This window comes from Eurosta solidaginis, chromosome 5 (assembly GCF_040869045.1).
Source record: "Eurosta solidaginis isolate ZX-2024a chromosome 5, ASM4086904v1, whole genome shotgun sequence".
NCBI lineage: Eukaryota > Metazoa > Arthropoda > Insecta > Diptera > Tephritidae > Eurosta > Eurosta solidaginis.
In genome coordinates, this window is record NC_090323.1 from 167,200,564 (window position 1) to 167,226,360 (window position 25,797).

General features: G+C 38.3%; 1 protein-coding gene across 17 annotated transcripts in view; it reads left to right on the forward strand.

Moving 5' to 3' along the window:
- Positions 1 to 25,797, forward strand: part of LOC137233656 (collagen alpha-1(XV) chain-like) — a 1,316,768-nt gene that overhangs the window by 894,892 nt on the left and 396,079 nt on the right. For all 17 annotated transcript variants that reach the window (XM_067756874.1, XM_067756865.1, XM_067756879.1 and 14 more), the window contains one exon: positions 21,178 to 21,238. In XM_067756874.1, coding sequence (XP_067612975.1) covers positions 21,178 to 21,238 — 61 coding nt within the window. The remainder of the gene's footprint in view (positions 1 to 21,177; positions 21,239 to 25,797) is intronic.

The window sequence follows — 25,797 nt, forward strand, 5'->3', positions numbered from 1 at the left end:
TTTATTGGCGCAAAATATAACTTTAGAAAAAGCCCTTGGAATTATGGCAGGAATACTGTTCGTGGTATTACATATATAAATAAATTAGCGGTACCTGACAGATGATGTTCTGGGTCACCCTGGTCCACATTTTGGTCGATATCTCGAAAACGCCTACCACCACTCCCTTTTAAAACCCTCATTAATACATTTAATTTGATACTCATATTGTACAAACGCATTCTAGAGTCAACCCCGGTCCACCTTTATGGCGATATCTCGAAGAGGAGTCCATCTATAGAACTAAGGCCCACACCCTTTTAAAATACTAATTAACACCTTTCGTTTGATACCAATATTGTACAAAATCATTCTAGGGTCACCCCAGGTCCACCTTTATGGCGATATCTGGAAAAGGTGTCCACCTATAGAACTAAGGCCCACTCCCTTTTAAAATACTCATTATCACCTTTCGTTTGATACCCATATTGTACAAACGCATTCCAGAGTCACCCCTGGTCCACCTTTATGGCGATATCTCGAAGAGGTGTCCACCTATAGAACTAAGCCCACGCCTTTTAAAATTCTCATTAACATCCTTCATTTGATACCCATATCGTACAAACAAATTCTAGAGTCAGCCCTGGTCCACCTTTATGGCGATATCCCTAAATGGCATCCACCTATAGAACTATGGCCCACTCCCTCTTAAAATACTCTCTAATACCTTCCGTTTGATACACATGTCATACAAACACATTCCAGGGTTACCCTAGGTTCATCTTCCTACATGGTGATTTTCCCTTATTTTGTCTCCATAGATCTCAGCTGAGTATATAATGTTCGGTTATACCCGAACTTAGCGTTCCTTACTTGTTTTTTTTTTATCTTTCAATTTCCTATAGGAATTTTATTGCTCGTCATTAATACCATATCCCGGCTGCTATTGCGAAAAGGACCTCTATCAAAATTTATTTATTTTTTTCAACTCGCCATTGCATGTTCTACATTAAAAGCAGGTTATCTAAGAATTCGGATGCAGAACGCGGTATTCCAATTTCTTTAATAATCAGCCTATATCACGTCAAAATGTTTTGAGTTTATGCTCAAATAGCGCGTTTTTAATAATCCGATTAGCGGTGAATAAATTCAACACATCGTCCTGCCAGGACGAAATTTGACACTTTGAATTTTATCCACAAATATTTGAATTTTTATTTAAATTTTGAGGAAAACCCGTCGCACACTGTGATTACCCAAATATATGTAAGTTTGAATTTTTATTGATACATTTTGAAATGAATACGAACTATAAGGTCTTATAGGCTTAAAAATATGTTCGTCCAGCCAGACCACAACGCTCAAATGTGACATAATCAAATTTGGTACAAAAAAAAAATTTCGATTTGCGAATTATTATAAAAACCGCCTCTAAACTTAAAAAGTCACTAAAGCTTTTCATGATCAGGTGAGTAGTAGTGAGCCTTCTCGTCTGCCCAGTCGTCATAAATTAAACAAATTCTCAAGCAGAGCGTGTTTAGATTCCGTTATAGAGTGCTTTTAAAAAAGTTTTCTCAAAATGGGTGTTTTTGAATTGGCTAGTTGGAAGGTAACTTTTAATAGCACAATATTTTTTTTGTATACACTAGGGCGGGTCATTTAAAAATCGCTCATTTTCACAGAGCAATCGTATTCTAGGGATAAAAATCCTGTTATTTTGAGAGAACGCAATTCTGAATTGATTCGTTACGTAAGACTGGAACATCATGCTTGGGTATATGACTCATTGGGTTTTCGATAGTTGTTGATGTAGTTGCTTCATCTTGCAGTTTAGAGGATGGTGGATTCATTGTAAGCTTTTTGATTTGGAATGGTCACTTCACTTATTATTTTTTTTGAAATATTTTTTTATCTGAAATTAGCACTTCAAACTTTGAGTTCTTCACAACGACTTAATGCATTCACAAAAACTGTTGCGTTATATATGGTCTAAGAGACGATGTAATAAGAATGAAAGGGTAATTTCAATTCTACCTGCTGTGTTTTGTGGTGGCTTAAAAAAAACAACACAAGCAATTTTACGACATGCAAATGCATCACAGTGATGCCTTGGTTTTAAAAGGGTTGTAAAAATGCTAATTTCTAATAATTTTTTTTTTATTTCTTTTCTATTACTAAGTTAAATTCATTTTTAGCACGCTTTTATTAGCTTGGCCTGTATGTAACGGAATCTTTGAGCTTAATTTTCACCGGTCTCTAGAAGTCTGATTAATTTGAAACTTTGCATACGTATCAAGGACCGATGCCAATGCATTAATGTGATGGTGTGGTGACATAAGGTCAACGGCCATAAGGTCAATTGGCCTTATCACCACTTTGAATGGCGATAAGTTTGATTGCAACTTTGCACACCTATCAAGGCTCGATGACAATGTATTAATGTGTTCGTGTGGCGACATAAGGTCAACGGCCATAAGGTCAATTGGCCTTATTACCACATAGCCATTTAGCTGATTTTTTTAATGTAAAGTGCAAAACCGGCGATTTTTTGAAATGTTTGTATGGTGAACCCCCAGGGGGGTTCCAGGGGGTGTGCCACTTGCATCGGTGGGTCGGGCCTCCAAAGTTAGTGGGGGTCGGTCATACATTTGGACTCGATTGGAGCACTATAAAGGGCTCAAAGTGGGGTTTTTTAAAATTTGCCCCTACCCAAAAGTTCGACCCAAATTGGGGGACATCAGAATTCGTTTTAGAGGTATGGTTCCTTCGGCAATGTTTCTTATTTTGATCCCTAGAATATGATTTTCACCGAGCAAAGGGCGATGTTTTTGCCTCCCCACAAATCGGCTCGGTCTAGTATACACTGTATACAGGTATGTAATGTAGGTACAACCTCTAGATCGGTTAGGATAAAAAATAGTTTCATTTCAAGTAAAATAGATCTCATTTCAGATGAAAACAGTTTCATTTGTTTTGAAAAAATTTACATTTGAAATGAGAAAATTACATTTAATTTAAAAATAGTTTCATTTACCTGATATTAGAGAAAAGTTGCAAAATAATTAACAGCGGAAGTTCTGCTTATAAAAGCAAGGCCGTAAAAATCCAATGTATAAGCTCTTAAGCGCGCCTAAAACATTCCACACAATTAGGATTAAATAGCATACAGAATTTGTATGTATCTAAATGGTGAATAAAAAGGAATAGCAACAAAAAAGCAACACTTAGGGACCAATTGCAAAGCGAGCAGCGGGGCATTCATATGGCTGAGTGGATACTGGCATCTGCCTTTATACTAGTATGAATGCTGGAGATTCGAGATGTCCTCGTAACCAACGCCGTTTGTAAACTTTGTAATTTTCTATAATTTACAATTGTATAAAGCAATATGAGCATGTCTCGCTAATTAAATACAGTTTCATTTAACTTGTAAAAAGTTTTTTGTGTTGACCTGAAAATGCTTAACACTACAGCAAATAGAAAAACTAATGTCTTAAGTAAAAACAAGGCACCAACTTTTTATACGCAGCTGTACTTGTACACAGTGTATTATAACTATTCGATAGCTGTTGGTTGAACAGGTAGAAATGAATTAAGATAGATATAGACTTCCCTATATCAAAATCATCAGTATTGAAAAAAAATTGCATTAAGACATATCCGTCCTTCCGTACGTCTGTCAATTTGTCCATCTACAAACACAATAACTTGATAAAATATTGAGATATCTTCACCAAATTCGGTATACGGACTTATCGGGCTTATCTGGACAGTTTCCTAGTATCCAAATTTCATATACTGAGTGAAGATAATCAAAATCGGTTAACCATCCGATAGATTGTGGTGTCTGGCCAGACGAGAAGGCTTTAATTTCATGAATAACTTTACTGCTACCCACCCTATCATGAAAAGCTTTAGTGACTTTTTAAGTTTAGAGGCGGTCTTTCTAATGTGACGAATATTAGCAACACTAACGGATACTATCATCGCTAAGCCGATGCTAAGCAGTGACTTGTATGCACATCAATGAATCAATCATTATGTCTACTCATATGTACGTATGAGCAGCGAAGAAGAGACGCACAAACACATGCAGATATCTTATGTGAGATTCTCACAAAAGTATGCAATTATAATTGTGCTCACATATACACGCGCATATGAGAAGCTATAAACCTAGTAATTGTATAGCTGATAACCAACTAGTAAATTCTAGAAATGTAAGCGCCTAGAAGTATGCGAACGAGAAATCACAGAGTATAAAATGCAGCAACAGTATAGGCACGACAATCAGTTTGATTTAAGACGCTATCTGGCGAGCAATATTAGTGTTATTCTGAAGTGCTTTAATAAAAGCCATTTTGCATTATTGAATAGTGGAGTTATTTATTCAACAGTTTTGTGATTCGAACGTTAGCAGAAGGTTGCAAATAAGGGGAATTGCAGTAAATTCGTTACATTAATAATTCCGAAATCGATATTTTTTTCTTTTTATTTTATCAGTTTTTTGTAACAAAGTTGATCATAATTCGTATTCATTTAAAAATTTATCAATAAAAATTCAAACTTTTTACAGTGTGCGACAATTTTCTTCAAAATTTTTGTGAAAATTAAAAAATTTGTGGATTTTGTTTTGTCTATTTTTTTGTACCATATTTGATTATGTCACTTTTTAGCGTTGTCGTCTGGCTAGACGAACATACTTTTAAGCCTATAAGAGCTCATAGTTCGTACTCATTTAAAAATTTGTCAATAAAAATTCAAACTTATTACAGTGTGCGACGAGTTTTCTTTAAAATTTAAATAAAAATTCAAATATTTGTGGATAAAGTTCAAAGTGTAAAATTTTCTTCTGGCCAGTCGGCAACGCTATGTCTTGAATTTATTCACCGCTAATCGTAGGGTTAAGGGCCACGCCTACAAATTCTTTAAAATAACTCTGTAGTCTTTTACAACATTTCACTGATATTCTACATCAATAGTGATATCGTTGGGCTAAGAACGAAACTTTAACAAATTTTAAAATGGACATGACCCGCCCCTTTTTCGTTTATTCTTTCAAATATACTTTTAATGTCATAAGTCGAATAAAGATCTGCTAATCTGAACGAAAATTGGTATTAACATTTTTATCATAGCTACAACTGTTAAACTGCATTTTTACCCGTTCAAGTTCATCAGTGCTAGCCTTCCTCTCCTTTTTGCTTTTTTTGAACGAAAATGAGTGCAGTCTCAGTCTTTCTTACTTGTTATTGTTTTATTAGGCTAATATACCTGCGTGTGCATTTATTTATGAGTAAATGCATGTCACAGTAAACTTTTCCCTTAAGCAATGTCAATCAAACTTTCACAAAAATAAATTGGAAAAAATGAGACAATTCGGAATAATTGAGCAAAGGTTACAATAAGGTCAAAATGTTTATTGGCATAGTGAATTTCAGTATTTTTCTACAACACTATTTCAAGAGCTATTTCGATTTTTATTACGTTTCTATACATATAAGGACATATAAAATTTTTTGCACACACATACATACATACAGTGAAAAATCACATAAGAAACCAAATTTGATAAATAATAACTAAAATGGGTTATAGAGTACGAAACTAAAATGCAAACATGTATGTTGGATTGGGTAACAGTTAGCAAAGTTAAGAGCAAAAAGTTCGTTTCTGTCATATTCAACAAATCGAACTTAATTTCTATGTATATGTGTGTATGTTTGTCTGTTGATGACATTAGACCAAAAGAAGGTATTTGAGCATATAACGAGAATCAATTTATCGGCTGTCACAGATTCTTTTGTGTCTAAATATGTGATATATGCACAAACAAAAAAGTACTTACTATAGCTGCCTGTTAGTTTCTCTTTTAGATCGCTTCAGGGGGATATGGGATTGTTTGTGAAATTGTGGTTAGCATTTGTTTAACAACTTTATGTGCTTGCGCTTTCTGGGTATATTTCATGTCGCATTTGTTGCTACTGAACTTGGTTATTCTAGCAGGAATTCGATTACGAACAAGTGTTGAGAAGTTATGCAAATAAACTAAATTTCATTTTGCACTTCAATATAGCCTGCCGAAAAGGATAATTATTGCTAACCAAAAAAGGAAAAATAAACAATTTTACGGTACTCTGCCAAATAACTCATTTCTAGTTCACAACAAAAGGCAGCTATTCACGGGCTTGAAAACTATGCAGGGTTACCATAAAATAAAAAAGTATTTGGCGCTATTTACTTGGACGTAGGTAAAGACCGAGTTTCAATGCCAAAATGCGGGAAGAGTCCCTAAATTACCCTAAAATGATATCGGAATTATAACGAAAATCATCCTGAAATGGTTGCGCATTGATTTCAGAAGGCTGCCGAAATACCGCCAAAATTATCCCGGAAACCATTTCGAATGATACCAGAACAGTCCCGAACTAGTTCCAAATGGCTTCCGAAATGATCTCGAAAAAGTTTGTAGATAATCCCAAAACTATCCCCAAATGACTCTGAATTATATCGAAAATGGTCCCGTAATCAACCGAAAATATTATGAATAAGAATGTTGCTAAAACGGCCCCGAAAACTTTCAAAAGGATCCCTAAATAACCCCGAAATTATGCAGTTAAACTCCCGAAGATCGTCCCGGATTCATCCGAAAATAGACCGGAAATAAATCTGGAAAAATCCGTAACGATGCTTAAGTGTCCCAAAATGATCTTGAAATTGTCCTGGAATAGTTCGAAAAGGATCCTGAAATAACCCGAAAATAGTGCCGTGATTATCGCGAAAATATCTTACAGTTCTTCGGAACTGACCCCGAAATAGTATCGATAGGATCCCCAAACATTCCTGAGATCGTTTCGAAACAGTTCCAAAATACTTTCCCGAAGTGAGCTTACAAAATGATACCAAAGTAACCCAAGTCGTTCCGGAAGCAAAGAACATGATGTTGACCCCGACACAGCTACAATAACAACAACAACATGATGATCCCGAAATAGCCCTAAAAAGCCTTTTATGGCGTTTTCTTTTCTAGAAAACGTGTTACCCTGCACTTTTAGTTCTTACTTTTTAACCAAGTCAACTAACGCTCTGCAAAATGGTTGAATTCGTAGGAAATGGTAGAAATTTTCTTAATCAGTGAGAAATATTTTGTGAAAATAATGCACAAACTTAAGAGAGCTGAGAAAAACCAAAAGGGTGACATTATTTTCAGAAAAGAAAACGCCATTAGAAACTGTCTTTGTTACCCTATTTTATATGCCCAGGGAAGCTTTAGAAATACGCACAAACTATAATTGCATGTGGATATAATTTTGGGGCAACTCCAGGTAAAAATCGTTTTTTTCTGGAATAACTAAATAAAAATTTTAATTTTATACTTACTCCCAATTATTCTATTAATAAACATAAACAAATAACAGATCACTGAGTTTATGGTTTTAAAGAATTTGTTAATGAATATTTTGTGAGTATGAATTCCCTCTGCAGTTTGTTGTTTTCCAGATTTTAAAGGCAAGAAAAGTATTTCTTCCATTATTTAAGTATGTACTATGTATGTGGAAATCAGTCCGCCCGAATAGTTTTTAATTTTAAACTGTGTAGCCCTGGGCTCAAAACTTCCACCAAATAAACCCGCCCTTTTCATCTTTCATTGATTTGTGACCATTACGGGGATGGGGTACGATTCGCTTTAAAGTTTGTTCTTAAATACGCACCTTTGCATATATTTTACTGCCATAAGCATTCATCCCAACTCCAGTTTGAATATGTCACAGATGTGGCCGTGTATGTACTCGTATGGACTCGCAATACGCAAAAGTTCAGAAAGTTTGCTTCGATAGAAGAATATGAAAAGAAAGATTTCAATGTACCTCAATTATATTAACATTAATAAATAATCCTTTATTTCAAACGAACACAAACATATGCGCATCAGGATGGTCCTTATAAATCCAATTTTTTTCCAGCGTCGCCCATCCAACCGCTTAAGCGGTTTTGGCCGTTTCATAACAAATTACGCCAGCTTTACCTGTTTCGCCGTAACTAACGCCAATAAGGAGAATCTAGGCAGGTAAAGTCTTCCTATATCTGCCTCTTCCGACTCATTGGAGACCTCCCCTTACTCTTTGTCCATTCGCATAACATGACATAGCCAGCGAAGCTTTTGCATTTTTATTCGCTGCAATATCTTCATATCAGTGCAAAGCTCATACAGCTCATCATTATACCTTCTTCCATACTCGTCGTCGACATCACGGACAGAAACATAAATCTTCCGGAGAACTTTTCTCTCGAACACTCCAAGATCCATCTCATCTTCTCTCGACCCTGTAATTATGTTAGAGTTGTTTTCCGTTTGATTTCATAGAAATAAACGAAATACTTCACAGTTTCGTATTCATATCCATCAGCAGTGACGTGGCTGCCAAGGCGCGAATGCGCTGATTTTCTCTTAGATAATAGCAAGCAAGCACCTTTTTTTATTGTCCAAGCAACTTCTTTTATTGTCCTCGCAGGAATCTGCCCTTATCAGCCAACAGCTGCATCTCTTCGCACTAACGCCGTCCTGCCTCACATTTTTTCCTTCTAAATAAGCGTCTCTCTTCCTCCTTCGCTTCACAGCAACACTCCAATATACCACCCCTGTGGGTTAGGGGAAAGAATATACCCACCGTAGGTATACCGGTCGTAAAATGCGACCATAATACCATGGGTACCCAATTCATGAGTAAGGTGTTTTACTCGAAAGGTAGCAGGGTGGACGCGGGTATCACCCTGTGGGACCCTAGGCAAGGTCTTTATAAATACTGCTACAGCGGGAGCAGGAGAAGCCAGTGTGATCTGATGCACTGCATCGAACGATGCTTTGTATTCAGGTCTCACCTCCTGTCCTGGGATGGCCCCCTAGTGGGAGCATCGCGGTGGTTGTGGTTTCAAATAAGAGTTCACTTTATGACACGCTCTGAGTAGACTTGTTTTCCCTTGGAGGCGCAAGACCCAAGGGAATTCGGTCTCTTGCTTGTCGCAGTATACCCACATTCATTGAGAAGCTGACCCTGAGTGGCAGATGAAAGGTTGGCCACATCCCATAATTGTGGCAACCGGAGTTGCCGGTAATATATGCTGAAACAGGGATGAAAGATGGTGAAGGAGAAACGTATGTCTATTGCCAGCCGAAAAACAATCGATAATTGTACGAGTGGGCCGGTGCTCATCTCGTCTTTTGAGATTTTTGAGGCTGCTGTAGACTGCGTAGTGAATAGGAGGCGTTCGCAGAATGGATGGCCACATCCAAAAATGTGGCAAGATTTGATGTTGTCAAATTACTGCAGTGTGGCCGACTGCTATGCGAAGATGTTGCTGGGGCAGGTACTCGGTCACTTACAGGTCTGTGATCGGAAAAGGTTGGACACATCCCTTTAGTTGTGGTAGGAGTGTAATTTGGAGTGTAAAATGGAGCATAATTGTTGCGTAATTGAGTGGAAATTGGAGTGAAATAATAGTAATAAATATGGAAGCCAAATGTAGCACAATATGGCGCGCAATGTTTGTCATCGAGTGTGGTCTTAAGCGATGTCGAGAGACATTGCTGAGGCGGGCACTCGGCACTCACAGGTCTGTGTGCGGAAAAGGTTGGTCACATCCCTTGATATTAATTGTGATGGAGTTTAATACGGTGCATAATAGGTGCCAAGCTCACTCTCTTTGTCAACGTAGTGCGGCCCTTAAGCAATATCTAAGCAAAACCAGCTCCGTCGTCAACAATGTGTTATACATTGTTGTAACACTGCAGGACAGAAAAGGTTGGTCACATTCCTAAATTGCGACAAAACACAATATCTCAATCTGATTAACTTGTTAATCAGATATCGAGGTATCAAAATCAATGAAAGAGGGACACTGAGACAAGCACGGAACTCGCGGTGGAGTTGCCGTGCAACCGGGTGCCATTACCCGAAAATGGAAGAGGAGGATGGATAGACCTCCTCGGCCAAACCAAGGCTGGTTGGCTTGAACACCCCAGCTCACCGATTGGTACCAACTTGTTGGGCCGAAGATCAACGGACATTGATCTGTGCTTTATACCGGAGGTAGGTCTACGAAGACAGGGACTCCTGTAAGCACTTATCGACTCCAATGTACCACGCGTTGCTGCGTCCTTACGCAGCGTGGCCCTATAGACAGCGTAATTTATCTCCGAGGCAGCGCGATGTTCCTCATCATACCAGCTGTTTTAAGGTGCTCGCTGGATAGTGTCAGCAGCGTTGGCACGTAATAAGAGAGCCGAGTGGACTAGTCATCAGCTGTAAGCGGACTGCGTAGAGTGCTCTATCCAGGACAATGGAACTATGTCTGTCTTCGATCATGTGGTGATCTATTTGTTGTCACATTTTTCGATCAGAAGACAGCCAAGTAGACAGTAATACAGAGGTCAAAATTATCCTATTTGAATTTTGGTTTCGTTTGTAAATGGTTAAGATGTGTTGTAGAGTGGTCAAACTTAAAATTGTTCTGTGCAGGCACAAATAAATAAAACCGATACTACTATAGTCGGCAATATGGCACATACATACATATTTGTCCAGATTGGAAGATGATTGCTCTATAAAAAAATTTGTGCGACAAGCTTAAACACTTTGCAATCTAGACCAAAATTTAAACGTGGTTGTTTTGATTTATTTATTAACATTTGAAGGAGAGAAATAGTATAAGCTCGTTTATTGCATTTATAAGGACTACACTAATGCGAATAAGCATGTGCACATTGTGCTCAAAGCAATAGCTTTGGAATTTTTATTAGCATTTTACATATTGGTAAGTTGCGAATAAATTTTTATTGTCCATTGAAATATGTGAGAGAACTAAAATATTGAGAGAAATTATAATAAATATTGCAGAAGGAACTTAGTTTATAATAAAATAGAGAACGCTCAAAGCATGAAAAATATGTGACATTTGTTATTACATATATACGCGAGCATAAAATGCATTCTCCGTATGCATGGGTTTGGAAATTATTAAAAGCGTATTAAAATTTAAATTTACTTGATCTAGACAAACTTGCAAAAAAGCATTTTAAAAACCATTGTTTGTATTTCGTTATGGAAAATTGTGTGCTCGCTAGGGGGTTTGCGTTAATATCTTTATATATAAAAATCACATGTCACTATATTTTTCCGCAATGGACTCCTAAACTACTGAACTGATTTTGAATTAGTTTTGCACCCCGTATGTAGTTTGATCTAACTTGAAATATAGGATAAGTTATATCTCGGGCCCGGGGTTTCTGAGGGGAATTGGCCGGCGCCAATTGGTCACACCAAGGGAGTTTAAATCGTTTTTCACCTGGTCCTTCCAAAGGAGTGGGAGCCGCCTTCTACCTCTGCCTTCTACCTCGGGTTCCGATAGAAACACCTTCTTGGCCGGAGCTTCATCTTCCATTCGCATAACATGGCCAAACCCACGCAGCCGCTGCATTTTAATTCGCTGGACTATGTTGATGTGTGCGTATAGCTCGTACAGCTCATCGTTAAATATTCTTCGGTACTCGCCGCCAACGCGTAGAGGTCCATTAATCTTTCGAAGAACTTTTCTCTCGAACACTCCCAGAGCCGCTTCATCTGCTGTTGTCATGGTCCGTGCGTCTGCCCCTATAGCAGGACGGGTACGATAAGTGACTTGTAGAGTATGATTTTCGTTTGCCGAGAGAGGACTTTACTTTTCCATGGCCTACCTAGTCCAAAGTAGCATTTATTGGCAAGCGTGATTCTTCGCTGTATTTCATAGCTGACGCTGTTGCTAGTGTTGATGCTGGTTCCCAAATAAACGAAGTTTTTTACTATTTCGAAATTATGGCTGCATTTATTCGCATTTATTGGCAAGCGTAATTCTACGCTGTATTTCCGAGCTGATGTTGTTCCTAGTGTTGATGCTGGTTCCCAAATAAACGAAGTCTTTTACAATGTCGGAATTATGGCTGCCAACGGTAGCGTGGTTGCCAAGGCGCATATGCGCTGACGCTTTGCTCGATGAAAGAAGGTACTTCGTTTTGTCCTCATTCACCATCAAACCCATCTTTACCGCTTCTTTTTCCAGTTTGGATTAAGCAGAACAAACGGCGCTAGTTGAATTAAATCCACGTTGAATTAAATCCACAGAAAACTAAAACAAAAACTCCTTTGCTTGGGAAGCACTATTATCATATACATACATTTCTAACAAATAATAGTTATTCATATTTAAAACTTCTCGCTTCTACTCTTTAGTCAACCTTAATCATAGATTGAACACAAAAACAAAGACAAGGTGTTGGCAAATATTCTATATTACATCGGTTTTAGTCATGTTCGTTTCCTCTATTTCCGCGAATAAGGCGTGAGTACCAAGTCCTTAGCGAATTATTAACATCTATTTCATAACATATTGATGAGTCTTCGATAACAAATAGATATCGTTACCAAACCAATTTGGTAACGTACTGATAAGAAATTGATATCTTTTCGATAACAAATAACACGCCGATAAGAAATTGTTAACACTCCGATAACGTTTTATGAAAGCCAATTCAACTCGGCCATAGGCTCTAGTCAAATATGGGAACGTATTCGCGAAAGAGGCATTGGTGCTAAAAAAAATTTTAATGATGAATCCTTGGACATCAACAACTTAAACGAAAAGTTTGTCGATTTGTCGGTATGTAACAGTAGATAATATATGTCACGACCATTATAATGAAAAAGTTTAGCTGCGTATAATTTCAATTTTAAGAGTATTTATGAGTGCGATTTTGTTCAAGCTATACTTAGCAAAAACCTAATGCCACGGGTTTCGACAGGATTCACCCGAAGTTTTTGAAGTGCTTACTCCCAAAGATTGTACCATACCTTACTTACGCTTTCAATACAGTTTTATTTACGTCGAGTTTTCCAAACTGCTGAAAAAAATCTAAAATCATTCCGCTTAGTAAACCCTGTGGCGACTTTAGGCCAATTGCCATCTTACCATTCTTATCTGAGGTTCTTGAATGACCAATGCACGATCAAATCTGTTAAATAAAAAAATAAATGTAAGGCGCGATAACCTCCGAAGAGATCTAAGGCCGAGCTTCTCTTCCAATTTGCGTCGTGCTCCTCTTGATTTTTCCCTACAAATTGGCCGGACGGGACCTACATGTTTTATGCCGACTCCGAACGGCATCTGCAAGGCAGATGAGTTTTCACTGAGAGCTTTTCATGGCAGAAATACAATCGGAGCGCTTGCCAGACACTGCCGAGGGGCGACCCCGCTTAGAAAAATTTTCTTCTAATTGAAAAATCTTATTTCTAAAATTTTGATGTTGCTTTGCCCGGGAGTTGAACCCAGGGCATACGGTGTGATAGGCGGAGCACGCTACCATCACACCACGGTGGCCGCCATTGTTCTGTTACTTCATTAATAATAACTCACCGCTTAGTCAGTATCAATCTGGATTTAGACCTAACAGGAGCTATACCACACCTCATCTAAAGGTCTCCGATAAAATAAGGTCAAATATAGACAAAAATAACGTAACATTTCTAACTCTACTCGTCCTCTCCAAAGCTTTCGACTCTGTAGATCGCACACTTTTAGGCATAAAACTCAATAACTTTTTTATAATTTATTTTCATCGTCAGTGAGGCTAGTTCAAACTTACCTATTCGGTCGTTCAGAAGCCGTAAGTATGGGAGACTCAACATCGAAACTTTTTAATGTAACAAAAGGTGTCCCTCAAGGATCAATTCTCGGTCCACTTTTATTTGTGCCTTAGACACAGTAAACAATCTGGATGTGATTTTTAATAGTTTTTAATAGAACGCTGTAATGGAACAACCAAATATTCACTAATGTAGGCCACGTGTATGGTATACTGAGATCTCTATGGAGTGTCTAGCAATTCAGACCACCTAAAATTAGTCTACTTCTAGCTAAAGCGCATCTTATACCGACATTGCTATATGACTATAGTGCACAGCCGGGTAGGAGGAAACTTAATATCCTATACAACAACGTGGCTAGGTATATTTACAGCATTAAACGTTATGATCACATTTCAACTTTTGCTCTAACAATATTTTCCATCTCATTTTAAAATCTCTTAAAACTCAGATGCTTAACATTACTACGTAAAGTCATAGTTACGCTCGAACCAGACTATTTGCAGGAGCGTTTTAGTTTCATGAGATCCTCTCGATAACTCACTATCTGTAGCATGAAATATACTTGCTCGGTTACCGAGCGACAGTTTTTTATTTTCACAGTTCGCCATTTGAATAATCTATCAACAGCGACTAAAGGTTTGAAAAATACAACCCGGTTAAACTCACTTAACTGGTTAAGAATTATTTTGTTCTTGAGATTTTCTATGTGTTGCGTAAAATTATAACTTATGCTTAGAAAAATATTATTCCAATTGAAAAACTTTGTTTCTCAATTTTCGAAGTTAGCTTGCCCGGAGCCATGGTGGAATCACCAGGTGAGGTAAATAAAAAAATACAGAAGATGTAAACTATCTGAAATGGTAGTGATGTATTTTTAACGGCCAGAATAGGGTTGAATGTTTATCAGCGTTGAAAAAATAGGAGTATAAAAATAAATACCTTGCTACGAAAACCATTACAGAAACTGTTTTTTTTCAGCATATCAGTGCCACCTAACGCCAATGTAGAAGGAATATACAGGACCAGTGCAATTTTACATTAGGTTTCTCATCAAATAAAAATAAAAAAACCTAAACTGTGATGCGCAGTAAAATTCAATGAACGTGTCTAAAGTAAACTAACCTCAGCTTCAACCGCAGTTCAATCTTTCATCGAAAAACCGAACATAAAAGGGAGAGGCGTTATCCATTATTTAGTTGAACTGTAGTAACTTTGTGCACTTAAATGGGCTTCGGGTTTGATGAAAAGTTGTACAGTTCATAATACAGATCATAATACTTTTAAATGTGTTTCCCTAAAAATCCATTGATATTGCCATCTACTCTATTGATTTGTCGTTGAGAGTCGGAACTAAAACAGGGCTCTAGTTTATACAAACTAGATCAGAAGATCGTCCAAAAACTCCTGAAAATTGAATTCATGATGTATTACTAAGGTAACCAAGGTATTAATTACTAAAATATGTCAAGGGATATACTAGCCCCACGGCAGTCTGCCGAAAACCAGAAGATACTGATCCGATCGATCCGGATTCATATATTCTAAATTACAATCCATAACTGTAACATTCTTCTTATCTTAGTGGTCTGATTTTTCTGGCAAAACGACAACAGTGACTTACAATTTTTTGTAACTATATTTAGAATTCCATTGTTTTAGCGAAGTTCTTACATAAATTATATGTAATACGACAGTTTTGGTGTTCTTGTTGCAGCAAAGACAAAAAAATTCCTCGAAGGTCCTCATTAGCACAGGCTAAACCCTTTAATTGGATATGACGTAAATACAAACAGTTTGTTTTAACAAAGATCTGTTTCAATTTTTTGGAACAAATTAAACATACTGTGCCGAATATTAGCAACACTACGGGAAACTATCATCTCTAAGCCGATGCTAAGCAATAACTTGTATGCACATCAATAAATCAATCATTATGTCTACACAGATGTACGTACACGCAGCGGAAAAGAGACGCACAAACACATGCAGATATCTTATCTGAGATGCTCCCAAGGTATGTAATAATAATTGTGTTCAGACATACACGCTCGTATGAGAAGCTATAAATGTAGTAATTTTATAGCTGATGGCCACCTAATAGATTCTGGAAATGGAAGCGCCTAGAAGATGCAAAAAAGAAATCACAGAGTATAAAAGGCAGCAACAGTAGAGGCACGAGAATCAGTTTGATTTAAGACGCTATCTGGCGAGTAATATTAGTGTTATTGTGAAGAACTTTAATAAAGGCCATTTTGCATTATTGAATAGTGGAGTTATTTATTCACACAGTTTAGTGAATCGAATGTTAGAAGAAGGGAAAATAAGAGGATTTGCACTAAATTCGTTACAATAGGTGTCAGATGAGAAATTGTTGAATAAATTCCGAAGATTCCGAATACAACTTGGATAATGCAAAGTTGAGTGAATTGAGAATCCAGCAACTGAAGAAGGAGTTGGAGAGCCGTGGATTGAATACACCCGGCAATAAGATCGAACTTCAAGCACGGCTACGAGTGGTAATGGAGTCAGACGGAATTGATGTGGACGAGTATGTCGTTTATTCTGATGTGGAAGAGGCACCGACTTAATTGCAGGAGAATATAGAGACTCCGAATCCATTGGCGAGTGTAGACACTAACGCGATACCAGCAGCGCTGAAGCAAATGTCGCCACAAATATCAACCGATATGTCAACACAGCTCGAAGAACAGAAGACATATATGGAATTGAAGGAGACACACATAACGTCCAAGACTGAATCACAAGAAACGCGTATTTCAGAAATGGCGACACAGATAACAACCAAGATGGAAACACAGTTAGAAGAACAGAAGACATATATGGCTGAGCAGTTTAAAGCACAAGAAACTCGCATATGCTCGCAGCTGGCACAGGAAGCAAGGGTAACATCAAGACTTGAATCGCAGGATGCAAAAATCGTACAATTTCAGGCAGAATTCGATGATTTAAAAGGTCGTATGGAGCAATTACAACTAAATCGCACGGCTGTTTCAGCAAGTAATCCGAAGGTAAAAACTGCATCTTTTGACGGCCCTGTTCCTTCCCATCTTTTTGAGATTCAGTTTGAGAAGACCGCAGCAGTGAAAAACTAGAGTGCTGAAGACAAAATTGCTGCACTATGCGAGGCATTGAAAGGATCTGCTGCTGAAATCCTACAGACTATTTCCGAGGGGGAGCGGAACAACTACGAAACATTGATGAGCGCTCTAGAGAGGCGACACGGAAGCGAACACAGGAAGCAGATATACCAAATAGAGTTGCAAAACCGTTACCAAAAAGCTAATGAGACTTTGCAGGAGTTTGCTTCGGATGTTGAAAAGTTGGCTCATTTTGCAAATGCGGACGAACCCGTGGAATACACTGAAACGGTAAAAATCCAGAGCTTCATAAATGGCATACGAGATATGGAAACGAAGCGAGCTACATATGCGAATCCAAAACTAACATTTGCTGAAACGGTATCGCATGTTCTGATTCCGGAAACAGCGTCGCTTCTATGTAAGCCAGTTTTCAAAGCACGCCGTGAGGAAGTAGAAAGGCCAGAGTGGGTAGGCGCAATTTGGAAGCTTTAAAAGGAACGCAACAGAAGAATAATGGTGCAATCAAATGTTTTAAATGTGGAAGCCAGGGAACATTGCACATCATTGCAGCACCGGTCTTGGCAGTTCAAACTTGGCTGGTTTGAACGTAAAGCTGGTGGAGATAAGGAAGAGCGAGTCATATGTAAAGATCGAAAATTTGGCCCAGCTATTGAATGTCCTGTGATACCTGTGTCGCAAATTGAAAGGAAATCAAGCAGACTTACCTTCAGAGGGAATGTCGATGGAAAAGAACGTGTACTGACTGTAGATACGGGCGCATCTCATTCCTTGATTCGATCTGATTTGGTCAACAGGAGAGTAAAGCCATTACCTGGAGCAAGTTTGCGTATGGTCACTGGCGAGTATAACCAAGTCCTGGGAGAAGTGATCTGTGAAGTCTTAATGAGGAACGTCATGGTTCTACACAAATTCTTTGTGGCGGAGATCGTTGAAGAAGTCATATTGGGAGTGGACTTCTTGGTTGACCATGAAATCAAGATCGATATGCAGAGAAGGGTAATGCGTTATGAGAGCCAGGATGTGTCACTTAACTTCAGTTTGGAAGAAGGGCTCAGTAGTAATCGAGTACTGGTGGAGAAGAATTGGCAAATACTACGAAAGTCAAAGATAAAAGTTGATGGAACGAATGGGCCAAACAAAGCAAAATCGAAGGTACTTGCGAGGAAAACACTGGCATTTAGAAGCCCTAATGGACGCACTAAAATTGCGCTGGCAACAATCACAGATAAATCCTTCGGGCCAGCTGAAGCGGGTGCCAGAACAAAAAATGTGCCAGCTAAAACGAAAAACGGGCCAAAAATTTCGATAAAATTTAGTTTGACATACAACTGCAGAATAGGGTTAAAAATTATGGGGAAAGGGATAAAAATACTTGTTTTAGTGTAAATGTTATTAGTTCGAAGGCGGAGGGTCAATATTATTTCCCGTTCAAAAGTTATCACTAAAAACAGGTTTTGTACATATGAAGTCCCGATGCAACCAGTTCATTTTGATCACAGAACCTGGAACGTCAGACTTGTAGGATAAGCCCTATCCATTAGATGTTAACTATTATATCATAGGTCCGATTTACTGAAATTTCAAAGGAATGTATGGGTTTCAGAATGAGTTAAATGCGTTACAATATTTGACTAATTAATTTAATCAAAATGTAAATTTTACTTAGATTAGTTTATATTAAACTCAAACTAGTCATATTATTGTAAAATAAGTTTAAAGAAATAAATATTTTACGACTATCATTTTGTTAAATGATTGAAACTATAATCGCCGAAATGTATGTCTAAAATCCCCATATTCAGATCTATTCATTTTCGTTTGGATTGGCATCGTTGATAAATGTTATAAAAAATGTGCATTTTGATAGCGCTCTCTCGAAACAAAGAGTTGCAAATCCATTCATTTATGGTAGTTCATTGGCCAAACAACAGAGTCCGAGGGAACGATCCAAGATAATGAGTAGTAAGATGAAACACTGGCACGACAGGAACTTTAATTCGGAAGGTTTCTTGGAGGGAGATTTGGTACTGCTATACAATCTTCACCGGCGGAAAGGTGTTTCATCCAAATATCGGTGCAGCTGGGAAGGCCCTTACAGAGTTGTGAAGAGGATCAGTGATGTCATCTACCGCATACAAACAATTGGGAAACCACGAAATAGAAGGGTGGTTCATTTGGAGAGGATAGCAACGTTTAGATCGAGATATTTGTCCGATCGGGACGATCAGACTTAGGTGGAGGGCAGTGTGACGAATATTAGCAACATTAAGGGAAACTATCATCTCTAAGCCGCTGCTAAGCAGTGGTTTGTATGCACATCAATAAATCAATCATTATGACTACACAGGTTTACGTACATGCAGCGGAAAAGAGACGCACAAACACATGCAGATATCTTATTTGAGTTGCTCCCACAAGTATGCAATTATAATTGTGTTCACACATACACGCGCGTATGAGAAGCTATAAACGTAGTAATTTTATAGCTGATGGCCACCTAATAGATTCTGGAAATGGAATCACCTAGAAGATGCAAACAAGAAATCACAGAGTATAAAAGGCAGCAACAGTAGAGGCACGAGAATCAGTTTGACTTAAGGCGCTATCTGGCGAGCAATAGTAGTGTTATTGTGAAGAACTTTAACAAAGGCCATTTTGCATTATTGAATTGTGGAGTTATTTATTCAACAGTTTAGTGATTCGAACGTTAGCAGAAGGGCAAACAAGAGGATTTGCACTCAATTCCTTACAAAACCTATATGTACGTAATAGATTAGCACGGCCTTACTCATGGAAGCCAATGTAGTATCGCGTGGAACTCACCTCACTTCAAACACGCTTAACATTACAATCATTCGTTTGTTAAATCAGATAACTACCATGAGTTCATTCGCGTTTGGCAAGTCGCCTAATGTATTAATGCAACATACCAAACTGCTCAAGCAGGAATCATATTGAAAATGTGTAGGTCAATATAATAATTCGCTGAAAAAGCATTACTCACTATTGAGTCATGCACCTCTAGTATGTAAATATTAATGTAAGTATGAATATATGTATAGATTAAGAACTTTTGTATAAATAATAATGAATGTCGTCAATAAAAACAATTAACAAATTGCTTTCCAACGCTACTAGTCAGCGTTGATCAGCTAAATCAATTGTTGTTCAATTAATTTTTTATTTACACCAACACCGAAGATTCCCAAATGATGAGTCTATGTAATTAAATCGAGCAAAGGTCCATCGATATTAACCGATTAGTTTATGTGAAAAAAAGTACTAAAAATGGATTATTTTACTACTGAAAAATGCAAACAAAAAACATTTTTTTGGGGATAACATTGGTGAAAAACTTTCAGATAGCCGAATGACAAAACAAAGAAGAATTTAGAGCGAGACAATTGACGGCTTATTTCACCTGGTTATTCCACCATGGCCCGGAGCTTGCACCCAGGTCCTTCGGCGTGGTAGGTGGAGAGCGCTACCACTACACCATGGCGGCATTTTATTATTTCACATAAATCTAAACAAATAATGTAAAATCATGTAACAACCAACACGACTCTAAAAACAAAAAAGAATGCCACTAAGGCGAGTGTCACACCAAGAGACAATGCTGTCAATGCTGGATCACGATCCATATTGATGAATTTAACAATTTCTCGATATATAGTGTAGACCGGACCATGATTCTTCAGTGTTTCATGCTTAACGTTCAGCATGAACTGATGGATCGAGCTCGGGATCGCAAAATATTTAGAATTTTTGATATACATCAATATGGATCGTGATCCAGTATTGACAGCATTACCTCATCGTTTGAAACTCATCGAACCACGTTCGTTGCTTTTGTAAACACTTTTTGTATCAGCAATCCAAATCCTGGACTTGCACATATGTGCTATAATGGTTTAGCTCTTCCTTTCCAATAAAACCGCATTGTGTACATGCATGCATTAAAATTATGTATATGCTCAGAAATTTTAATATTTATGTAGTTAGGTGACGTGTTTACCATGAGTTTATCTGTGATTTTACTCATATGAACTTTAGCTATTCTTACATTACGCTATAGTGTAGTGACTACATTTACGCTTAAATTCTAGACTACTCCATACATTATACCAATTCTACACACTACGCCTACACTTGCACATTCTACATAATATATCATATACCCCATATTATATACTGACTACAACCATTACATCTACGCTTACGCTTTTATTTTACACTTTACGATTAGAATCAGGATTTCCACATACCGTGAGCAAACTTCTTATCCACTTCGCAAGTATTTAATACTTAGAACTAATACATAAGCTTTTATTATATTTATTTAACAATTATTTTTATTATACAAATCATTAAAATATAAATTTTTTATTTGATTCCAGGCGACAGACGATGCCAGTGGATTTCCACCACAAACGCCGCCTCCATATTCACATGAAAGACGTAAGTGATCATTTTATATAACTGTAGGGTAATTTAAATATTAAAAGCTAATTAAAACGTTATATTCAATGAAGAAGCTAATTGTTCCTATATTATTGTCACTGTGATGCGTAGTTATCGGCGGCACACTCTCCTTATCCCAACCAGCTTCTTTGTGCTTCCTCTGCGCGTTGCATTGCTTGAATTGCTTCGATCTCCTTTTCTTCGGCTATAATGCGTAGCTCATATTCTTGTCGACATGAGATGATACATTCTACAATTAATTTTGTTGTCATGTAATTATTCGAATCGATAAGCTTAAAGATGCCTCGTGTTTTTCAAAATGGGCGTAACTCCGCCCTTTTTCATTTAATTCGTCTAGAATACTTTTATGCCATAAGTCGAACAAAAATTTACAAATCCTTGTCAAATTTGGTAGGGACTCTATGACGGTAATTATTTTCTGTGAAAATGGGCGAAATCGGTTGAAGCCGCGCCCTGTTTTTATACACAGTCGACCGCCTGTCCTTCCGCTCGGCCGTTAACACTATAACTTGCGCAAAAAACGATATATCTTAACTAAACTTAGTTCACGTACTTATCTGAAGTCACTTTATCTTGGTATAAAATATGGCCGAAATCCGACTATGACCACGCCCACTTTTGCGATATCGCAAATTACGAAAAAGAAAAAAAATGCCATAATTCTATACCAAATATGAAAAAAGAGATGAAACATGGTAATTGGATTGGTTTGTTGACGCAAAATGTAACTTTAGAAAAAATTTTGTAAAATGGGTGTGACACCTACCATATTAAGTAGAATAAAATGAAAAAGTTCTGCAGGGCGAAATAAAAAACCCTTGAAATCTCGGCAGGAATACTGTTCGTGGTACTACATATATAAATAAATTAACGGTATCCAACAGATGATGTTCTGGGTCAGCCTGGTCCACATTTTGGTCGATATCTGGAAAACGCCTTCACATATACAACTACCACCACTCCCTTTTAAAACCCTCATTAATACCTTTAATTTGATACCCATATCATACAAACGCATTCTAGAGTCAACCCTGATCCACCTTTATGGCTATATCCCTAAATGGCGTCCGCCTATAGAACTATGGCCCACTCCCTCATAAAATACTCTTTAATGCCTTTCATTTGATACACATGTCATACAAACACATTCCAGGGTTTCCCTCGGTTCATTTTCCTACGTGGTGATTTTCCCTTATTTTGTCTCAAAATATTTCAGCTGTGTATGTAATATTCGGTTACACCCGAACTTAGCTTTCCTTACTTGTTTTATGCTTGATTTTATGGCCATTTTGGGAAAGCTATGATCAGCCATATGTAACTATATCAAGATCAGCAGAAAAATAAATTAATTATTAATAGGTCTGGAAGCACTGCGACCTTTGTGCAGATCTATTGTTCAAGCACAAAAATAAAAGAAAACCGCTAGATGAATTAGACATTTGGTTGCGTATGTTCCAATTTGTATTAAAATTTTACCGAACCAGTTTTTTGTCTCATTTTCCACTGGACGGAAAGCCGAATACAGAAAACCAACCGCGTATTCGATTTGACATACATATTTGACACTTAAATATTTAGGCATAACTTCTTCCGGTTTGCATCGACTCACCTTTTCATTCAGTAAAGTTTTATAGAAGCATAATGGTCACAATGTTCGCTTTGACCACATAACATGATAATAGCTTTGTGGCTTTTGGATGTGGCCATAGGCTCATTCATTGGCATTATATCCGCTGACCTTATGTCACCCCTAACATGGCTCATTTACAAATTTATTTTTTATCTTTTGTAGTAGTTTGAACAGGCAGGCTCTATTAATTGTTTCAACGCGACATCAGGACAGACAAGCTGTTTCGTAAGTGGTTCCAAAAGAGTACCTGGTTGACAAAAAAGTAACTGGCTCAAAAAAGTAACCCGTTCCAAAAAGAGTAACAAATCCTAAACAACTAACCGGTGCCAAAAATATAATCGCTTTCAAAAAATTAATGAGTTTCGTAGAAGTAACCGGTTCCCGAAAAAGTAACCGGTCCCTAAAAAAACAACCGTTACCAAAAATGCAACCGGTTCAAAAAAGGCGACCCGTTTTTAAAATGTATCCGGTACCAAAGATATATGCGCTTCAAAAATACAGCTTCATAGCAGTAACCGGTTCCCAAAAAAGAACCCTTTCCAAAAAGTGGGAGCCTATAAGTGTTACCTATTGTAATCTAACAAATGGCAACTTTTTCGCCCAAAAATGTTTTCTCAGCGTTCCAGCATACTTCTGTTCGTTTGAAAATGTTCATGGCTGCGTATTCCATTAGGTGTTCATTAAGGGTTCCGGGTAAAAAATAACTTTTTCGTAATGGTAAATAAAAGTCGAAAAATTTTACATTCTCCCTATCATTGTATCAGATCAGATCTACCGTCCAGAAATCTAATGTTTTTAAGTTGCCTAGAGCCTGTCTGGGGTTTAAAATTAAGCCAAGCTTGAGCAGACTTTAAGAAAAACAAATACCTTCTGGATTTTTGAGAAGAGTTGTGTGGCGTTCTCATCAGTAATAGTCGATACTGACAAGTTATTGTTTAGGTTAGGTTAGGTTAGGTTGTGGTGGCTGCCCGAGGGCACACTTAGGCCAGTAGTATTAGGCCCGTTGTGATACCACGAAAATACACCATTACCTTTCCTCTTCGAACCATTTTGAGGACCTGATGGAAGCTACCAGGTCCTTGACGTCATGCTCCACAACCTGGCTAAGATTATCAAAAAATGGAGCACCCAGAAAGGGATGGCGTGTTCCGCTTAGTGCTGGGCTGTTGCAAATGAGGTGAACCACAGTTTCCTCCTCCTCATCCTCTTTACAACTGCTAGAACATCGACAATAACGCGCTCCTAACCTTTCTGCATGCCTACCTATGAGGCAATGTCCGTGAAAATTGTACTCCTTCTTAGGTTGTACACGTGCCGGCATCTTTTAGGATCCTATTTAGGCCAGGTTTCTTTCGATGCTCGACACCCCGGTGTTTATAGCCATCCTTGGTCGGCTTGACGGTAGATGTGCTCTTTTAGCATTAGCTTCTTGGCCAGGAAAAACCTGCCTGGTTGTACCCTGCCTAGCGAGTTCATCTGCAATGCAGTTTCCCTCGATGTCCCTATGTCCAGGGACCCACGTGAGGTGTACACGGTTCTGATGAGCCATCTCTTGAAGAGATCGGCGACAGTTTAGTGCTAGTTCAGAATTGAACGAGTAGAAGCCAAGAGATTTTATAGCAGCTTGGCTGTCGCTAAAAAAAAAAAATGTCTTTGCCGACGGTGTGTATCCCTATCCTTGCTGCGGCTTCCATTATGGCTGCAACTTCTGCCTGGAATAAACTGCAGTGGTCGAGTAGTCTGAGGGAGAGCTGGAGGTCAAGGTCCCTTGAGTATACTCCACCTCCAACTCTACCGTTTAGCTTGGAGCCGTCCGTGTATATGAAAATGCTGCTGTCAAGAGCAAGGTACCTATCCGACTCCGTCCAGTAATCTCTGCTGGGGATATTTATCTTCAAGTTGCTTTTCGCAACTGTTAAGATCGCACAGCGATCCGCGCTAGGAGGAAGAAAGCTGTATTTGATTAGTATACTTGAGTGTCCTGTGGTCTTGTTGTTCCAGCACGACAACTCCCTTAGACGCAGGGCTGACGTTGCCGCCGCTCGATAACCTGCTTGATCCAATGGAAGGATATCAATAATGGCCTATAGAGCTTCCCTAGGCGTTATTCTTAGAGCCCCGCTTATGCTTATCATGCTGGATCATGGACTTTACCCAACAAGTTTAGGTTTTACGCCTAACTCAACGCTGGCCACCATACGGCTATCCCATACAGCAGTATGGGTCGGATAATCACGGTATAAATCCATCTGCATATGTTGGGAGTGAGTCCCCATTTTTTTCCAATGGCTCTTTTACATGTATATATTGCAATGTACGCTTTCTTTTCTCGCTGAATGACGTTGTTCTTCCAGTTCACCATTATATCTAAAACTACGCTTAAAAATTTGGCCTTATCTGTATCGCTTAGGCTTACACCATTTTGTTCTGGTAGGTTTAGCAATGGTATTTTGTATCGTTTGGTATATAAGATAAGCTCAACTTTATCGGAATTGACGCTGAGTCCACATCGGGAGAACCATAGCGAACCATCTCGCTATGCTACCTCATCAAGTCGCATAAAGTTTGAGGAAACTTGCATCTGTAAACAATCGCTAGGTCATCAGCATATGCCGCAACCTTCCAGCTCCCCCAACTGGTATCTGTTAATAGCGGCTTTACTGTTAGGTTCCATGGTAGAGGAGAAAGAACACCACCCTGGGGCGTGCTCGTTGCGACAAATCGTGTTATATCAACCTTCCCCAGTGAGGAAAGCACTTCCCTTTCCCTGAGCAGTTGATAAATCAGTCCCACTAGGGGTCTATTTACGTCCAGACAAGTTAAAGCATTGTTAACAGCGTATGGACTTATATTGTTGAATGCTCCTTCAATGTCTAGGAAGGCCACAAGACAATAATACTTTGCA